This window comes from Lissotriton helveticus, chromosome 4_1 (genome assembly GCF_964261635.1).
Source record: "Lissotriton helveticus chromosome 4_1, aLisHel1.1, whole genome shotgun sequence".
Classification (NCBI taxonomy): domain Eukaryota; kingdom Metazoa; phylum Chordata; class Amphibia; order Caudata; family Salamandridae; genus Lissotriton; species Lissotriton helveticus.
Genome location: NC_136063.1, coordinates 2,011,593,780 through 2,011,612,263, shown reverse-complemented (window position 1 = coordinate 2,011,612,263; position 18,484 = coordinate 2,011,593,780). Strand labels below are relative to the sequence as shown.

Genomic DNA, 18,484 nt, shown 5'->3' with positions numbered 1-18,484 from the left:
TGAGTGCAGAGCGAGTGTGAGTGCAGATGCAGAGTGAGTGTAAAGTGAGTGCAGGTGCAGAGTGAGTGCAGAGTGACTGCGAGGGTATTGAGTGTGACTGCAGAGTGACAGTGACTGCAGAGTGACAGTGACTGCAGTGTGGGAGTGTGCAGGGTGAACAGTGTGAGTGTGCAGGGTGAACAGTGTGTGAGTGTGCAGGTTGAACAGTGTGAGTGTGCAGGGTGGTGAGTGTGCAGGGTGAGCAGTGTGTGAGTGTGTAGGGGCAGTGTGTAAGTGTGCAGGATACGAACACTCAAACTAAGTCCACCACACACACATATATAAGACCACACACATAAGACCACACACACACACACCACACTCTCACCACCACACACTCACCACCACTCACCACCACACACACAACCACACACCACCAGCCGTCAGTGCACGCTTTCACCAGGCACAAACACCAACAGCCATCAGTGCACGCTTTCACCGGGCACAAACACCACCAGGCGTCAGTGCAGGCTTCCACCAGGCACACAACACCAAACGTCAGTGCACGCTTTCACCAAACACACACACACACACACCACCAGCCATCAGTGCACACTTTCACCAGGCACACAAACACCAGCCGTCAGTGCACGCTTTTACCAGGCGCACTCACCACCAGCCGTCAGTGCAGGCTTCCACCAGGCACACAACACCAAACGTCAGTGCACGCTTTCACCAGGCACACACACCACCAGCCATCTGTACACACATTTACCAGGCACACACACCACCAGCCGTCAGTGCACGCTTCCACCAGGCACACACACCTCCAGGCAGCAGTGCACGCTTCCACCAAGCACACACACCACCATCCATCAGTGAACAATTTCTACAGGCACACACACCAACAGCCATCAGTGCACACATCAATTGTTAACGCATCCACAATAAACTATTGTAGCAATCGCAGTATGGTGCACTTCACTTTTAAACAAATTCATCTAAAGCGCAGCATGCCACCATTGATACAATTCCAATCCAACCCACATATTTCTACTACACACCACATGCATACACTCCATAACACATGGATAAAAGACATTGCCATTTACAATGCCATTACCTCTAACTCAAATAAATCCGAGACCTATTGCATTTCTAATGCTTGTTTTCTCTTTTTATAGTTGATGCTCTTTGTCAAGTGAGCTATTTGACAATAATTGTGAAACAAAATGCAGTAAAAGGTGAGTTTTTTCTCTAAAACAACATTTGAACAGCTTGTAAATCAATAGTACAAGTAGATTAGAGATTATGAAAGAACTTTTTTTGTAATTTAGAAATGTGATGCAAACAAATATTTAAATTGGAGGAAAACAAATCTGAACACTTTACTTGGCGATGTGCAAATGACAAATATTTGCATAAACTTTATTTCCAATCATTGTACACTATATAGTTTAAAAACCACACGTCAGTGAAATTCTGTGGCCATTTCAATGTAAAATCTCTGATTGCAAATACCAGAGGGCTGCTACTTTATGCTTTAGTTATGTATTTATTAAAAGAGATTGTTTTTAAACATCATGTGAGAGACATTCCTGGCCAAGCCCTAATGACAATACATTTTATGAACTAAGAGGCAAGTCTGCAGTCAAGGGTATCTTATATGTGGCTAGATTTGCATTCTAAATGGAGCTAATGTTTAGTCTATTAAATCAAACAAAGCGTTTTCTAGACAGCAGACGTGCTGAATTTGCGTATTTGAAGGTGCTCTCATATATGATAAAGAAGAAAAGGGTGACTCAGTAAGTTAAAATAGTTGCCCAGGATCACATCATTTGAAACCAGTTTATGGGTCAAGAGCATTATAATTAGGCCGAGTACATTATTTAAGTAACTAAACCTGCAGGTCTAGTAACATTTTTGTGATTTTACGAGCCCTGCAGTAAGCTGCACACGCAGGCACTGCAGTGACAGGCCGGAGACAGCTTTGGAAGGCTACTTTGGAGGGTGACGCAATTTGCGCTGCAGGCCCACAATAATCATTTAATTTATAGGCCCTGTATATATGGGATACCACTTTCCAAGGGACTTGCAAGTAAATTAAATATGCCAAAAAGGTGTAACCCAATCATGCATGTTCTCTCGCATGTTTTAGGGGTGAGAGAACATGCACTTTAACACTGATTAGAGTATTAAAGCCAACAAAAAGGTCAAAGTAGGAGGAAAAAAGCAAAAGGTTTGGGGATAACCCTGCAGAAATGGCCATTTCCAACACTGGGGGGAGAAGTTGTGTGCCATTTAAGATTTAAAGGGAACATGTAATGCACTCAAAATTCTTTAAGAACTCATTTTTGGGCAAATTGAGGAGGTCCTGAAGATTAGATGTGAGCTTTCCGGAGATTTATTCGGATTTTTTGGAACTGCTTTACTTTTTCTCTCTGCATATGCAGATGTGCTTCTTTCATAAAACACAGCTTTTTTTAGACATAGATGTACTGTATATTTTTACTGTCAGTCTGTATCATAATTCTACATCTATTGCCACCTCCTTGATTGCTATTCCAAACTAACTTTGGAAAATTGGGATCTGTTCAGTCGGAGTGCATTAGTTTCCTAGTTTCCCTCGCTTGGAGGTATTTAGAGCAAAAATTCCTGCAACCCTCCTTTATGGAATGGAACTGGTGGACATGAAACAATGGGGTTTCATGCAGAAAATGGAAGGAAAGGTACTAAGGAAAATCTCCTCATTCAATTCTGCCTGCTCTACAGCTTCATGCAGGCTGGAATTCGGACTCCGAAGCTGTTGGGCTCATGGGTTGGCTGCCCTAGTAAGATGGGTAGCCTGTTTGGCCAGAGGTAAACCGGGCACCTTACGAGCAATTTAAAAAAAGGAATTATTGGGCAACTTTAATGAGTTCTCGCAGCTTGTAAAGAATTTTCGAAAAGCGGTTTTGTTGCTTGAACTGGATGAAAGCACGTTATTCCTACTTTCTCCATTAGAGTTAAAGTTACAGTTAAAAAGTATGTCCTGGGAACTTTGTTATAAATCGGATATACTTGCCCAACAGAAGTATAAAGAAAAGGAAGCCCTGGTTAAAACCTATACACCAAAATTAGGCCAACAATATCTGAATTGGAATATACCTCACGGAGTTCGTAGATTATGGTACCTTTTACGTCATAATTTGCTTCCACTTAATCCACTCTTAGCAAAATGGTATGGAGTTTCTCCTCTATGCAATTTATGTAATAATGCTATTCAAGATCTCAATCATGTTTTGTTTATATGTCCGGTATTACGCGCTATGCGGCAAAAATGGATAAAACCAATTTGTTTACAATTGGGAATTGTGAATGTAAAAATGTTTTTCCATGCTCTCTATTGTCCCCCTAACGAAATGTTCTGTTTCAGAATTTTTAAATATTTTAAAGAGTTTTTAGATATTTATTAATGAATTTACGGGAGATATTGATGGTTGCACTACTTGCAGATAATTTGTATCTAGTCCTGTTATCGTCTGACGCTTTTATGTTTATTGTTATGCTAATATGTATGTACTTTTATGTGGCCCTCAGTGAGAGCCAAATCATAATAAACTTTTTGAACTTTGAACTTTGAAGTTTCCCTCGCGAATGTTTAGCAATGTGGGACTGTCCTAGGCCTCAGAGAAAAGTTCTCACAATAGCAAAAGCATCCAATAAAGTGAGCTGCACACTGTAAAACTGTAACCTACCAGAAGGAGAAGATAAAATATGTGTTACCCTTTTGAGTAAAACTTAGGATATGTAGTCTTCTTGTTCAGAAGTCCGACTCTATCACTTCTTGTCTAACACAGCGTAACTCGCTAGAAAATGCGTAAGAGGCATCGGCCAGTTCCGATATTGTTTTGCTGGTGAAGCAACAAAACATGGAGCACAGTGAGCAGTCTTGAGTGTATTAAGGCCAAGGAGCGGGGTGGGGGGCGGGATGGGGGGGGAGGGGGGGGAGGGAATCATTGGGGACTACTACAAATAAAGGTATGCATGTCAAGCTCAAGCACGTTCATCCTTACAGCAGCATACGGATTGTATACTATGTGCATGTAGGGTAAGAAGGTTGGACTAATTGCCAGTCTGTTGAATCAAGGAATGCCGAAATGAAATCTGGAGGGCACAATTAGTGAAGTGATGCCGACAGTGGCAGATCAAGAGTAAGGTTCAGCTTACACAAAAAAACTGTGTTAAGTCCAACCTCTAGAAACTAAACAAAAAAATAGCAATACGAACACAAAACGGTACCATTTACAAATAAAACTGAAATAAATAATGTCCGAGAGCCAATGACGCTTCAGTTGAGCAAAATGTTCAACCAACTGTATTTTTCTTTGAAGGAAAAAACTTTAAATATCCTTGCAAAATAATACTTACTTCGAATGTGAGTAAAGGAACCACAACTGCCATCCAGCTAATAGCCATTGTTATGTGTGTTCTCCTTTGTTCAGCAATCACATCCATAGAGCGCAGGAAAAGCACTGACCAGACAATGTAATAAAGCACCACCAGGCACAAGAAGGACATCAAGATCCACAAAGGAACACAAACAACCTAAAAATAAAAGTACAAATTGGTAAGACTTAGATATTCTAAGGTAGCAAAAATCTCAGGCAGTGACATTTTTTCTGCTATAAATTAACTACGCTGTAAAATTTGTAGCAGGATACCATGTGGGTGTTAGCAAACGTGAGATGTACTTATGGATGACACAGATCAATGGCAAAGACAAGCTTACACCAACACAATCTACACAGAGAAGGTTACAAACTGCTCAAATTGGTTCAAGCATTCCCTTGCATTACTTTGGTTCCATCTGAGTATACTGGAAACATGGACATGTATCTGTGGGGACAACACACATTGGATCTGCAAGGACCACAGAGTTATTAGATTTCTAAAAGGATAACATATGTGCTTTCTACCCTAAGGCAGAATTTCTAAGGCGGAATTTTTTTTTATTTTATTTTATAAAGAATACAATTAGTCATTTGTACAATGGTGCACATATGGCTAGCCCCTACTGCGTGTACTTTGAGAATGAAAGAGGTAAGAAGGAAAGGACAGACAAATTATAGGTAGGTAAAGGAATGTGTAATTAAATGACTCTTTTTGCATGTTCAACTCCACATTTTTAGACTTTTACGGTTTATCAACTGAGAGTGCACTTAGGCCTGCTAGCCAGAGCTCAGTGCCCGTGTTCTAACCCATTGCAAAGTGTATGTCGAATCGGCTAGCCCCAATTAGCCCAGACTGACTTTCTCATAAATCCCTAGTATATGGTACTAAGGGCATGTACGGAAGTATCCACCCAGGGCTGCAGCATTGATTGTGCCACCCTGTGTGTGAAAAAGTACAAAATTGCTCCCAGCCTGCCACTTCAGGCTAGAAGGGCAGTATTATGACTGTTATTTCGACTTTGCCATTTAAACCAAGGGCAAAACCCCCACTTCCCTTATCAATATATGTAAGGCTCCTCTAAGGAAGGCCTTTTGAGCCCTAAAGGAGGAAACTGCACATTATTAAGTGGGATATGTATTATTCTTATATATCCCGACATATGCAGTGGAAAGGTTAGTAGCCATATTGGCTAGTAAAAAGTTACCTGCTGACCACTCAGCCCAACTAACGTCTGAATGGAACTATTAGAATAGGTACTTCAAGGTATCAAATTAATCGTAGCATTCAACCAGACTCGATGCCCAAGTCAAATTTAATGTCACTTTTATAACATGCAACTTTAAGATAGTTGCCACTCTGACACAGTTTACCCAGTGGTCGCACATAAAACTGGCCACCAGAGAGCTTTCTACCCTCCTCGGGAATAGTGTGAATAACTCTCAGGCTTACGATCAATAGCAGCCTACCACAGGTAAAGTGGTCACCTCCCTTTCGCAGGAAGCCACTCAGGATGTTACCCCAAAAGGGGAGCCTCAAAGGAAGCTGTCTTTGGTGGGCAAACGGTGATAACACTCCTGTCTGTGGCGGGCCCTTTGTCTACGTAGACAGGCTGGCGACAGGAAGAGAGGCGGGAGACAAGTGCCCAACCGGGTTTAACAATGGGCGTGTAGTCCACAGGTTGCCACACCTCTAGGATGAGCTACCAAGCTTCTAACATCCGAGGAAGGTTCAGGCATTTTGAGAGTGGGATTGCTAAATGCCGCACATAGCCGGGAAGAAGTCAAAAACAGGATGGGACCGGTTATCCAATTAGTCAGTGATTGCATCATCCCCCAGGGCATTTTCTAAGCATAAATATGGCACCCCTGGCACCATGAAGAACATCAGATATTGCCGGAAAGGGAGAAAGGACCAAAGGAAGACTGCCATGCTGTCCCTGGACATGGTAAAAAGAGGGTGCACTGTCTGTTGGACTGCACCAGTGGCACCTTGGGTTAGCGAAGAGGACTATGCCTGTGGCTCCTGGCTTGGTCAATACTCAGCCCCAAATAAGTGACTACAAGGCTCAGTTCGCTGACCACCTGGAACCAGCACCAGGACCAACAAAGCTGAAGTAGCCCAATTCGGCAATGCAGAAGCCACTTCGATAGAATCGCTGCTGACTGCCGCTGGGCACTCCAAGATACCATTCCTCGGCAGCCAAAAGTTGCACCAGAGCCTGCCAGAGCCAAGGGTGGCATCTGAGTCCAGATTGAACGCCCAAGAGGGACATCAGCCTCCACCAAAGGATATCTCTGGGACCACTCTAGACAGAGACCAGTAACCCAGTAGCAACTGGCCTTCTACTAGTTCAAAGAGGACTTCAAAGGACCCCGACTTTTATGGTCCAAGTCGCCCCAACTGATCCGTGGACTGAGAAGTAATCAAAAGGACACTCCCAACAACTGTATAGCACTCACAGCATCATTGATCATCCACCATCTCCTGAATTTGCAGTATCAGGACCACTCTATAGAAGTCTATAGTGAAGTACTGTAAAGTTGAGAAATGGGCTGAAGAACTCTTTGGCAGCCAGGTAATGGTCCACATACTCTCTATTGGCCCTTAGTCTTTCTCTCCCTGGCTGATTTGATAGCCCAAGCTAAACTTTACAAAAGTTTACAAACATTAGGGTTACCAATGCTGGTTTAGGATCGTGCTGCGATTTAAGTTTTCTTTAAAAATATGTATCTCCGGAACCCAATGTGCAATTTTGCTCATCTTGGATTCTAAAAAAATTAAAAAATCTATTTTTTTAAATTTGTGTCAGCTTTCTTCTGTGCTGTGTGACTTTGTTATTCTGTTGTTTGGTACTGTTAAATGTGTTACACTAGTTTAGGTGTGTCCAACTAGTTGATTGCAAGCTACTGGTAGCTCTCCGAGACCTTTAGAATAGCTCGCAGCCTTGAGTTCGTTTTTAAATAGGTGCTAAGTTTATCTTAAAATCTTATAAATAAGTGTTGCATTTTCTTTTTAAAGTTAATGGAGCATGTGTCAGGGCTCTTCAGCTACAGACAGCTGGGCCTGATAATGATTAGTGCTCGACTTTGCCGTAGGAGCCAGCACGGGGCACAGAGTTGAAGAACTGAAGTATTTAACTCTTGTATGTTTTAAGGTTGAGTCTGGGCAGCGCATTTGCTGCTCTGCGAGGCATGCTGTATTAGAGTATGCACGTGAAGCTCCATCCACTGTCCACCCAAATTTTTCATTGGCTTGTGTCTTTGTCCTTTGTAAATGCTGGCTTCTGATTTGGTAATCAGCTTGTAAAACCCTCCTTAGTACCGCCTTGTCTTCATTTGTAACCTCCCATGAGGACTGGCCCTTAGACCATCTGTGTTATTTAGTATGTAAGCACCATTTTCTTTAGTGAGTTTTGTCTTACTTCCAGCACGACGTGCTTTTCTTGCATTCAGCGCGCCATGCGTGCTTTCACTTTCCAAGCAGAAGGGACAATGGCAGGCGCTTCTATGCAATGCCGAAGGTCTTGCATTTTGGAGAGTTTGACCTATTGGCATTATAAATGACAACAGCTTAAACTCTCGCAAATGCGAGACCTATTTAATTGCAAATGCCGTGCTTGCACTTAATAAAGGCCACGCCCCTTTCTTTAGACGCAGCTCATCTAAAGAAAGGGGTTTGGCCTCGATTAAGTGCAAGCGCGTGCAGGGGCACTTGGAAACAAGAATATTTGCAATTAAATAGGTCTCGCATTCGCGAGAATTTAAAACTATTGACATTCACAGTGCCAATAGCTCAAAGTCTCGTAAATGCGAGACCTATTGCAGTGCAAGTGCTTGTTTAACAAGCATTTGCAATGCAATAGGTCTCGCATTAAATAAGTTTGAGCTATTGGCATTGCTAAATATTGCAACACCAATTGCAACAAACGTCTATAAATTGTGGCCAAAAAAATGTGTATTTATTTTTGTAGCAATGGTGGCCTGCTGCGCTTTAGATGAATATGTTTTAAAGTAAAGTGTGCCATACTGCGATTGCTACAATAGTTAATTGTGGATGCGTTAACAATTGATGTGTGCACTGATGGCTGGTGGTGTGTGTGCCTGTAGAAATTGTGCACTGATGGCTGGTGGTGTGTATGCCTGGTGGCAATGTATACTGCCGGCTCGTGGTGTGTGTGCCTGGTGGAAGCATGAACTGATGGCTTGTGGTGTGTGTGCCTGGTGAAAGCGTGCACTGACGGCTGGTGGTGTGTGCCTGGTGAAAGCGTGCACTGACGGCTGGTGGTGTGTGCCTGGTGAAAGCGTGCACTGACGGCTGGTGGTGTGTGCCTGGTGAAAGCGTGCACTGACGGCTGGTGGTGTGTGTGCCTGGTGAAAGCGTGCACTGACGGCTGGTGGTGTGTGTGCCTGGTGAAAGCGTGCACTGATGGCTGGTGGTGCGTGTGTGCCTGGCGAAAGCATGCACTGATGGTTGGTAGTGTGTGTGTGTGTCTGGTGAAAGTGTGCACTGACGTCTGGTGGTGTGTGCCTGGGGGTGGCGTGCACTGATGGCTGGTGGTGTTTGCACCCGGTGAATGCGTGCACTGACAGCTAGTGGTGTGTGTGTGTGCCTGGTGAAAGTGTGCACTGACTTCTGGTGGTGTGTGCCTGGTGGTAGCGTGCACCGACGGCTGGTGGTGTGTGTGCCAGGTGAAAGCGTGCACTGACCGCTGGTGGTGTGTGTGTGCCTGGTGAAAGCATGCACGGACATCTGGTGGTGTGTGTCTGGTGGAAGCATGCTCTGACGGCTGGTGGTGTTTGTGCCACGTGAAAGCGTGCACTGACGGCTGGTGGTGTTTGTGCCGGGTGAAAGTGTGCAGTGACAGTGTGGTTGTGTGTGTGGTTGTATGTGTGGTTGTGGTTGTGTGTGTGGTTGTGGTTGTGTGTGTGGTTGTGTGTGTGGTTGTGGGTGTGGTTGAAAGAAAGGTCTATGAATTGTAGGCCAAAAAAATGTGTATTTATTTTTGTAGCAATGGTGGCATGCTGCGCTTTAGATGAATATGTTTAAAAGTAAAGTGTGCCATACTGCGATTGCTACAATAGTTAATTGTGGCTGCGTTAACAATTGATGTGTGCACTGATGGCTGGTGGTGTGTGTGCCTGGTGAAAGCGTGCACTGATGGCTGGTGATGTGTGCCTGGTGAAAGCGTGCACTGACGGCTGGTGATGTGTGTGCCTGGTGAAAGCATGCACTGACGGCTGGTGATGTGTGTGCCCGGTGAAAGCGTGCACTGACGGCTGGTGGTGTTTGTGTGCCTGGTGAAAGCGTGCACTGACGGCTGGTGGTGTGTGTGTGCCTGGTGGTAGCGTGCACTGATGGCTGGTGGTGTTTGTGCCCAGTGGAAGCGTGCACCGACGGCTGGTGGTGTTTGTGCCCAGTGAAAGCGTGCACTGACGGCTGGTGGTGTGTGTGTGCCTGGTGAAAGCATGCACTGAGGGCTGGTGGTGTGGGTGTGTGCCTGGTGAAAGCATGCACTGACGTCTGGTGGTAGCATGCACTGACGGCTGGTGGTGTGTGTGTGCCTGGTGAAAGCATACACTTACGTCTGGTGGTGTGTGTCTGGTGGAAGCGTGCACTGATGGCCGGTGGTGTTTGTGCCCGGTGAAAGCGTGCACTGACGGCTGGTGGTGTTTGTGCCCGGTGAAAGCGTGCACTGACGGCTGGTGGTGTTTGTGCCCGGTGAAAGTGTGCACTGACGACTGATGGTGTGTGTGCCTGGTGAAAGTGTGCACTGATGGTGTGGTTGTGTGTGTGGTTGTGTGTGTGGTTGTGTTTTTTCGTGTGTGTGGTTGTATGCGTGGTTGTGTGTGTGATTGTGTGTGTGAGTGAGGTTGTGTGTGTGGTTGTGTGCGTTTACGTGCGTTTGTGGTTGTGTGTGTTTAGGTGTGTGTGTTTAGGTGTGTGTGGTTGTGTGTGTGGTTGTGCTTGTGTATGTGGTTGTGGTTGTGTGTGTGGTTCAACTAAGGGGTGTCAACTCTCGGGATTAACCCTCCCAGGACGTATGCAGATGTGCGTGTGCCTGTCTTACTTTTCACTCACAACCCTATTTTGGAGTGAGTGATGATGGGAAAGCTAAATGCTAATGCGTCAGCGCCCAAAAGCTCCTAAAGGCCCTTAGCAGGTTTTGACTAGACATTATAAGATGCAACGCCAACAGCATTTATGGAACCGCGATGGCAAACGGCTAGATTAAGGCTAATCCCCGCTGCAGTTCGAAGTGGTAAATTTGTTTGTGGCTTGCAAGGGCCAATGGCCACACACAGCCAATACAACCGTCAGTTGGTTTTTGCTGTAGGTTTGGCTTATTGAAAGTCCATACCTTAGAGGATGTAATAAGAATAAGGGTCCTTGGTGCAATAGTCCCAATTGAGTGTTCCCTATGTACCATATTCCTCAAGTGGCATTTGCTGGTTCGGTGTTGAAGGTGCAACATGCCTAGTACCATCTTGGCATGCCAATGCCCTTGTCTAAAGACTGTAAAAAGCCATGAGTTTCACAGCCCTTCTCCAATCAGTGTGATCCATTACGCAGTTTATTACTCGGTCCGCTAGGTAGACCAGGAGCAACATGGCCGGTACTAGCCAGCTATACACCATATCCTGACATTGAAAGAATGACAGATGTAGAACTATTAGCTCAGCTAAAACAATTAATTAAAATACATAGACAATTGGTACAATATGTCATGCGGACTTTAACAGTCCAACCTGCTATAAGAATTCCACAGCACACCCCTCATCAGGGGTATACAAACAAAATAACAATACAGACCATACAATCGGTCATCTGTAAATTACCCCCAAAAAGGGAACAAAATCCATTCTGGTTAGCTAAAAAAATTACTCAAATCGAGGCAGTTTTTTTCTGATAGAATCCTGTGTTTCTCATGAGGTGTACTAACAATCTGTTTACCAATGGGGATCGCACCAAACCTGGAGGACTGTGACATTTGGGGTACAGTCTTTGCTGCAATCTACACAAAAACACATGGTGTTCCGTCCATGGCAGCAATACTAGACGTCCTAAAACAGATTCAAAATGAATACGGGGCAGAACCTGCTTTAAATCTCGGTATGAAGTTACTGAAGAATTTCAAACAGATCTCAGCTATAATATTAGCTAATATTAAGGGTGAAGCAGCATCCGTGGCAATCTGCCAAAAACTAAAAGACCTTGATGTAACTGAGCAACCATATGAACTGGCAAGAATAATAGAAAAATTATATGAAGAACTAGGAAGATATAGTTTGGGTGGGAAACCAGTAAATCTCGAACTAACAGAAAATCCTGAAAAAGTTTTTATTAAAAACACTCTCACTACTCCTATAAAGAAGCGGGAAAATACTAGACAGACACTTCCTAAACAGAAGCGTTCTCAATCCAGAGGTAGGTCTCCTCAAAAGGAGCCCTCTGAAACGAGGTATAACCTCAGAAACTGGGATAATTTGAGAAAACCTGATAGATATCAAGATACTGATACACGTTCCTCTCGCACCTTTCAGACTTCCTCACAGAAATCGGAAAGAAGAGGACGATCAGAACACAAGGAAGAACGCGTGAAGTCCAAAGACGATCAACAAGTTCTAAAAAATAAGAAAACTCAATTCACCAAGAAGAAGGTAGCAAGTCTAAAAATCAGACATGCCGAGGATCTTGACGACACAACTCAAGAACGGGGAGTGGGCCCAGACAATGCTGGACAACACAGCAGAAGTTACCATAGCTCGCAAGATCCTGAAAGATCATCTGGAGACAGTGGACCTGAATGAATATATTCGAGTTGAAACTGCCGATACCAGGGTTAGTGTACCCCATAAGTCATATGAAGTACCACTCCGGATAGAGGGCGGCATAACTAGAAAAATAAGAGCACTCTTTTGGGAATAACTCCCTAAGGGTTATGGCATCCTTCTAGTGGAAAAGACTGGCCACCTCTATTTGTCAGGGAGTGCCCACATGTCGAAGAGATCATTATGTCAGCCTTCTCAAATTGTATTCCTATTCATAAAAAATACACCTATGCCAGAAAATGGGCTGTGGCCCAGGCTCCAGCATTATATAAAAATTATGTGGGATGGGATGAGTACTCTCCTCACCATAAGATACAGTTAAAAAATCAACCAACTGTTTAGAGGCAGTATCCAGTTAAGCAAGAAGCTAAAAAACAGTTCAGGGAGATCTTAGATCAACTTGAATATCAAGGGGTGATTGAAACATGCACCTCATCAATGAACAATCCTTTGTTTCCTGTCTACAAACCGGACAACACATATTGTCTAGTTTTGGACTACAGACATTTAAACTCCTGTTGCAAAACCTTTGCAGTACAAAATGCACACAGTGCAGCACTGATGAATAACATTGTGCGCAAAAAATATAAAACCCCATTAGATATTTCAAACCGTTTCTTCTGTCAAAATATCGCACCTGAAAGCAGGTACTTGACCGCTTTCTCAATAATGGGGATACATTTACACTTCTGTCGTCTCCCCCAGGGATTCAAGAATAGTTCAGGGTTATTTTCAGCCAGAGTAAGAGTTACTGCAAACATATGATGATGAGGCATTATCTTATGTCGATGAAATCTATCTTACAGATGATGACTTGGATAGGCACTTGAATAGAGTGAATACCATAATACTTGGTTTCGCATCTGAAGGGTACAAATTCAACTGTAAATAATCAAGAATTGCCCATCTTAACGTCCTATTCTTAGGATACGAACTTTCAAGTGAAGGCAAAAGCCTGGCAGCAAACTTTTTAGAAAAATGTGCGCTGCTCCAACCTCCAAAAACGCTGTAAAACGAAGTCAGTTCTAGGATTCCTGAATTTCGGAAGAACTTGCATTCTAAACTACGCAGAAAGGGTTAAACCTCTCTACGAATTAATCAAACCTGATTTCAAATCAACTAATTGGACACAAAAACACACAGAAATTTTGCGTTCAGTGCAAACAGACATGTTAGCAACAACACATTTACAGACATGCAAAAACGTATGCAACCTTGTAATCCGAATCTTCCCAGGGAGATGCGGATTCACATACCTAACCTTTAATGAAGGTGAAAAGGTACCAATAGCTTATAAATTACACTTGTACACACAAGCTGAAATGAAATTCACTTCAAAGGAAAAATTCTGACAGTGGTTCAAACTGCAGTAGCATAAGAGAGCTCTCGCACAGGGAAAACGAAAAAGTTGTTACTACTGTACCTGCCTTAGAGGTAGTAACAAAGGCAAGCATTCCGATTGCAAAAGCTTTACATCCAAAGTGGATACAATGGGTTAATTCTCTTGCTGCAACAGACGTTGAATACGTTTTTGACCCCTACTTGAAAACTCGAGAATTTCTACAATATGAACAAGAATGTCCTCTGCCCACTGAGATTCTGCCTCTAGAACATTACGGATGTATAATTTATACAGACTGATCAGCACAGCCCGCGATTGGGGAAAAACAAGCTTATAGTGCAGCGTGTGCAATTGTTAAAGGTCGCTGGAGCGATGGTAAATTCCGACCTATGGTCACAAAAACTCAATCTCTAGGAGATTTTACAGCTCAGCGAGCTGAACTACAGGCTTTCAAGATGGCGCTTTAAAATACTGATCGCGAATTCCCCACACTCAGTGTGCGATTCGTATTACTGCGGTCAATCTTCCAATGAATACTTGCAAACCTGGGTTTAAAACGGTTTCAAAGATGCAAAAGGTGGCACAATCAAGCATAAAGTGGGGGGGGCACTAGAGGGCACACAACGGAATGGCCGGACTTAAGTGAGGCTCCGGAGGTCCGGAGTCATTATCCTATAATTATCCTCATAACGGCTGTGGCTGAACACCTGCAAAGTGAGTGTCCTGTACATTGGGACCTGATGCACACTCTTTGCGATTTTTAGGCAGATCGGATGCAGCGTCGGCACACCGGAGCCGTATTACATCTGACCGGCCCCAGAAGGGCAGGACGGTGATGGTGCGAGGCGGCAAGAGCGGCTAGGAAAGTCTGAGGTCTGCGAGCCGGAAACTAGGCCATGGACTGGTGCGAGGAGCGAGGCGACCGGACTCCTGTGGGCCGGTGTGAAGCGCTTGTCGAGACTGCCGCAGGACTCTTGTTACCGATCACGATTCATAGTGGAGGCCAGTGATTTGACTTGGGCTGCGAGTCTGAATTTTGGTGCGGGACCACGCAAGCTGTGAGGAGGAAGTGGCGACGAGGGCAGTGGCGGCGCACACCGCGGCCGCCATGATCTGCTTCTGTTTACTTCGGCGGGGCGTGGGGGCCTCAGAGGGGGTGCTCACCCATAGCGGCAGAGATGACTGGAGGACTGTAGCGCATAGCCCGTGGTGAAGGAGGCCATCGGGGCACTGCGTTGGGCGGCGGCAGTGACCCCCCGCACCAGCCGACACTAATCCGTCCGCTCGGGTCCACCGCGGCTGTGGAGGCGTTGAGGACGAAGGCCCGGGAATCTCGCCCGACTGCGACTACAGCCCGGCTCCGGCAGGGGCCATGATAACGGCGGGGAGCTGACAGTGGGGCTGGCGGCGCACTTCCTGGGAGCTGCGCGCCTGTTGCCTGACCCCGATTCTGGAGGTCCCCTCTTGCGTGGGTGCCATTATTGAACTGCCTCTGCGCCACGGTGCGCAGGCGACGCTAAAACCAGCGGGGGGCAGCCGCTGGGATCTGGGCCGCTGTGTGGGGCTCGCCCACCCTCCCCCTGAGCCGGCCGCCCTGGTGAGACACAAGACCCCTCTGAAGGTGGGGGCGCGGTGCAGAAGGCGGAGATCCCCATCTAGTGGAGAGCACTGCAGTGGAGACTCTGCCCCCCCCCCCCGAGACCACCTGGGAGAGGAACGTTGGAGGGCGCGACTTGGCTGCCTGCTGGTGACTGCCTCTGGAGGAGACGAGGAAAGGGAGCCCCCATGAGCCGGACAGGGCACTACTGTGCGTTGTGGATGGTGATTCGCCCCCCTCCCCCGGTGACACTGAGCGGCAGTGGTTTCCCAGAGGCTCGAGTGCTGACTGGCAGGAGTGGGGGAAAACTCAGAGCAGACTGTTTGATACGCCCTGAGTGAGTGGCAACTCCAACTGTTGTGCAGCCCCCCCCGTTCTGCGAGTGGTGAAAAGTCCGTGGTCACAATGGGCAAGCCAGATGCCAGGCAGCCTAAACTCACTTTCGAGGCTGCTAAATCCAGCTCTAGAGGAAAGCAGCGGGAGCGACAGTGGGTGACCGAGCCACTGGATCGCAGGGGGCAGACATGGAGCATATACTGCAGGAAATGCGACAGGGATTCGCGACCGTCGTTGACAAAGTGGACCGCATGTTGTCCAGAATGGATGCCATTGCGCATAAATTAGACGCCCACAAGGAACGCCTGGTGGAAGCAGAACGCCGTATTTCGGATAATGACGACGTCACAGCAGGTCACTCGACCCAATTGGCACGCATGGACAAAATCCAAACGACTATAGCAGCCAAAAATGAGGATTTGGAAGCACGCAGTCGGCCCAATAATATACGCGTGGTGGGGATTCCGGAATCCACAAACACTGGTAAAATGGAGGACTATGTGGAGAGGCTACTGCTCTCAGCGGTGGGGCAGGATGTGTTCTCCCCGCAATTTATTGTGGAGCGGGCACATAGATCGTTGGGCCCCCGTCCTAGGGGCAACCCCTGGTCCCATCATTGCAAGACTACTTAACTATTGTGATAGGAACGTGCCCCTACAAGCAGCTAGAAATAAACAATCGTTGACATATGAGGGAAACACCTTTTCAATTTATCCTGATTTCACCCCCTTGGTACAAGAAGAACGCAGAAAGTTCCTGGATGTGAAGAAAAAACTTCGGGAGGCCCAGCTATACAGCTCGTTTGCGTGTGACACACCAGGGTAAGCAGAAATTTTTCACCAATCCTGCTCAAGCGGAGGAATATCTGCGTTCTTTAAAAAGACAGGACCGAGATCGTGGTAGCCGCAGTGCATCGCAGAGATCCTCGCCGGCCAGAGACAACGAATAACTGCACTGTGTGAATGAGAACTGCTTCGTGTGATCAGGTGGCAAGTATGGGATTTGAAAAAGTAATATGACATTGGGACGCTCTTCGGAGTGTGCTCCAGTCGTTGGCGACTGATGGACTCCGGACCACCTCTCCCGTAGTGGAGGGCCCCTGCTGCACCATCGCGGGGGGTCCTTTGTGGGAGAGGGTAACTTGTGTGGCCCTCTAGAGTAGGCCCCCGGAGGGTATCAACCGATATTGCTTAGTGGAGTTTTGGGTCTTATGGGACCTGTTTTTGTATGTTCTAGTGGGGGCGGGAAGGGGAGGGGGAGGGGAGAGAGGTTCTGGCAAGTTTGGGTTGCTTCAGTGGGAGGAGGGAGGATGTGGGAGGGGAGACGTGGGGGTGTTGTTTGAGAGTTTTGTCATCTACAGATTGTATGGTCCAACGAGTGGAGGTCCGAAGGTACAAGTTACGAGAACTATGGTACTGTGAAGTGTACTACTGGGGACTAGAGGGGGTATGGCCCTGGCTCCGGTCCCCGTTGCTTATGATATGGTGTGGTGGACATGATGACTGGGGTGGGGGTTGCAGGCCTTAATATATTAACCTGGAATGTGAGAGGCTTGGGGGATCCCCGCAATAAGAGACAGGTGTTGGCCTACTTGGATCGACACCACATACACATTGCTATGTTGCAGGAGACCCACTGCCAGCGTAATAGGCCGATCACTTTTGGCAGTAAGTGGGCGAGGACTAGGCTTTTCTTGTCCTACTCGAGCTATGCCCGTGGGACTGCCATACTGGTTAAGAGGCAGGTACCATTCCAACTGGCCGGCTCTTTAAGTGATACGGAGGGGAGATATTGTTCGGCATGGGGTAGATTAGGGACACAATCTGTGCTTCTGGTGTGTTGCTATGGTCCGAATGTGGATGACCCACAGTTTTTTGATAGCCTTTGGGCCAAGATCTTTGAAATCGATGTTACACATGTTGTCTGGGGAGGGGATTTTAATGTCACGTATAATCCCAGTGCAGATAGATCTCAGGCGCGCCACACCATTTCACTAGAGCGCAGGCTGCGGTTCGGGACATCAAGGAGGCTTATCATCTGATTGATGCTTGGCGGCATAGACACCCACTGGAAGGAGAGGGTACACACTTTACAGCGCAGGCACAACATGGGCCAGGCTGGACTATTTTTTAGTATCTAGAAGTCTTGCGCCGTCGTTGATGGAAACGTAACATTTAGCGCGCACATATTCTGACCATGCGCCGGTGTTGCTGGTACTCTCGTCTTCGGACTTTAATGTCCCATGGAGCCCGTGGAGATTAAATCCCTCCATTTTATTGGATACGGTCTTTCAAGAAGACCTTAGCGAAGAAATACTTGATTTTTTTGCTCGTAACAAAGACTCGGTGAAAAGTGTGGAGGTGATCTGGGAGGCCGTCAAAGTAACAATAAGAGGCTACTGTATAGGGAACGGTGCGGGGGTGCTCAGAGACATACAAGCCACGATTAGGACGCTTGACAGGGAGCTTAAACAACTAGAAGCGGAACTTGCAGTGGCCCCCAATGCAGGAGCACAAATAGGTTTTCGGGAAAAACTGTCCCTATATATGGAGGAGGCGCAGAGAGAGGCAAAGTTCAAAAGCAAGTATTGGGTGGCCAGAAATTATGGGGAAGGTGATAGGCCAGGAAAAATTCTAGCGCAAAGAGTGAAACAGCCTCGAGGTGCCAACACTCTCACGGAAGTGCAGGATTCGAGGGGCGCCACTCATTGGGACACACACACTATACTCAATACGTTCTTGGAACATTATAGTGCACTCTACACTACGACAGGCGCCTCGGTGGGGCAGCTGGACAAGTTTGTAGGAGATGTGGCATTGGGATGGCTAAGTGATGAGCAGAGGACTTTTTTATGTGCGCCCTTTGAGTTGGATGAGGTCCGTGAAGCCATCATGAGTATGCAATCGTATAAGGCCAAAGGCACTGATGGCATCCCTGTGGAATTCTAGAAGACCTATATTGACATTA

General features: G+C 46.3%; 1 protein-coding gene across 1 annotated transcript in view; it reads right to left on the bottom strand.

Moving 5' to 3' along the window:
* TMEM185A (transmembrane protein 185A) overlaps positions 1 to 18,484 on the bottom strand; it is a 152,018-nt gene that overhangs the window by 30,035 nt on the left and 103,499 nt on the right. Inside the window, exon 5 of the mRNA XM_078688635.1 lies at positions 4,390 to 4,566. Coding sequence (XP_078544761.1) covers positions 4,390 to 4,566 — 177 coding nt within the window. The remainder of the gene's footprint in view (positions 1 to 4,389; positions 4,567 to 18,484) is intronic.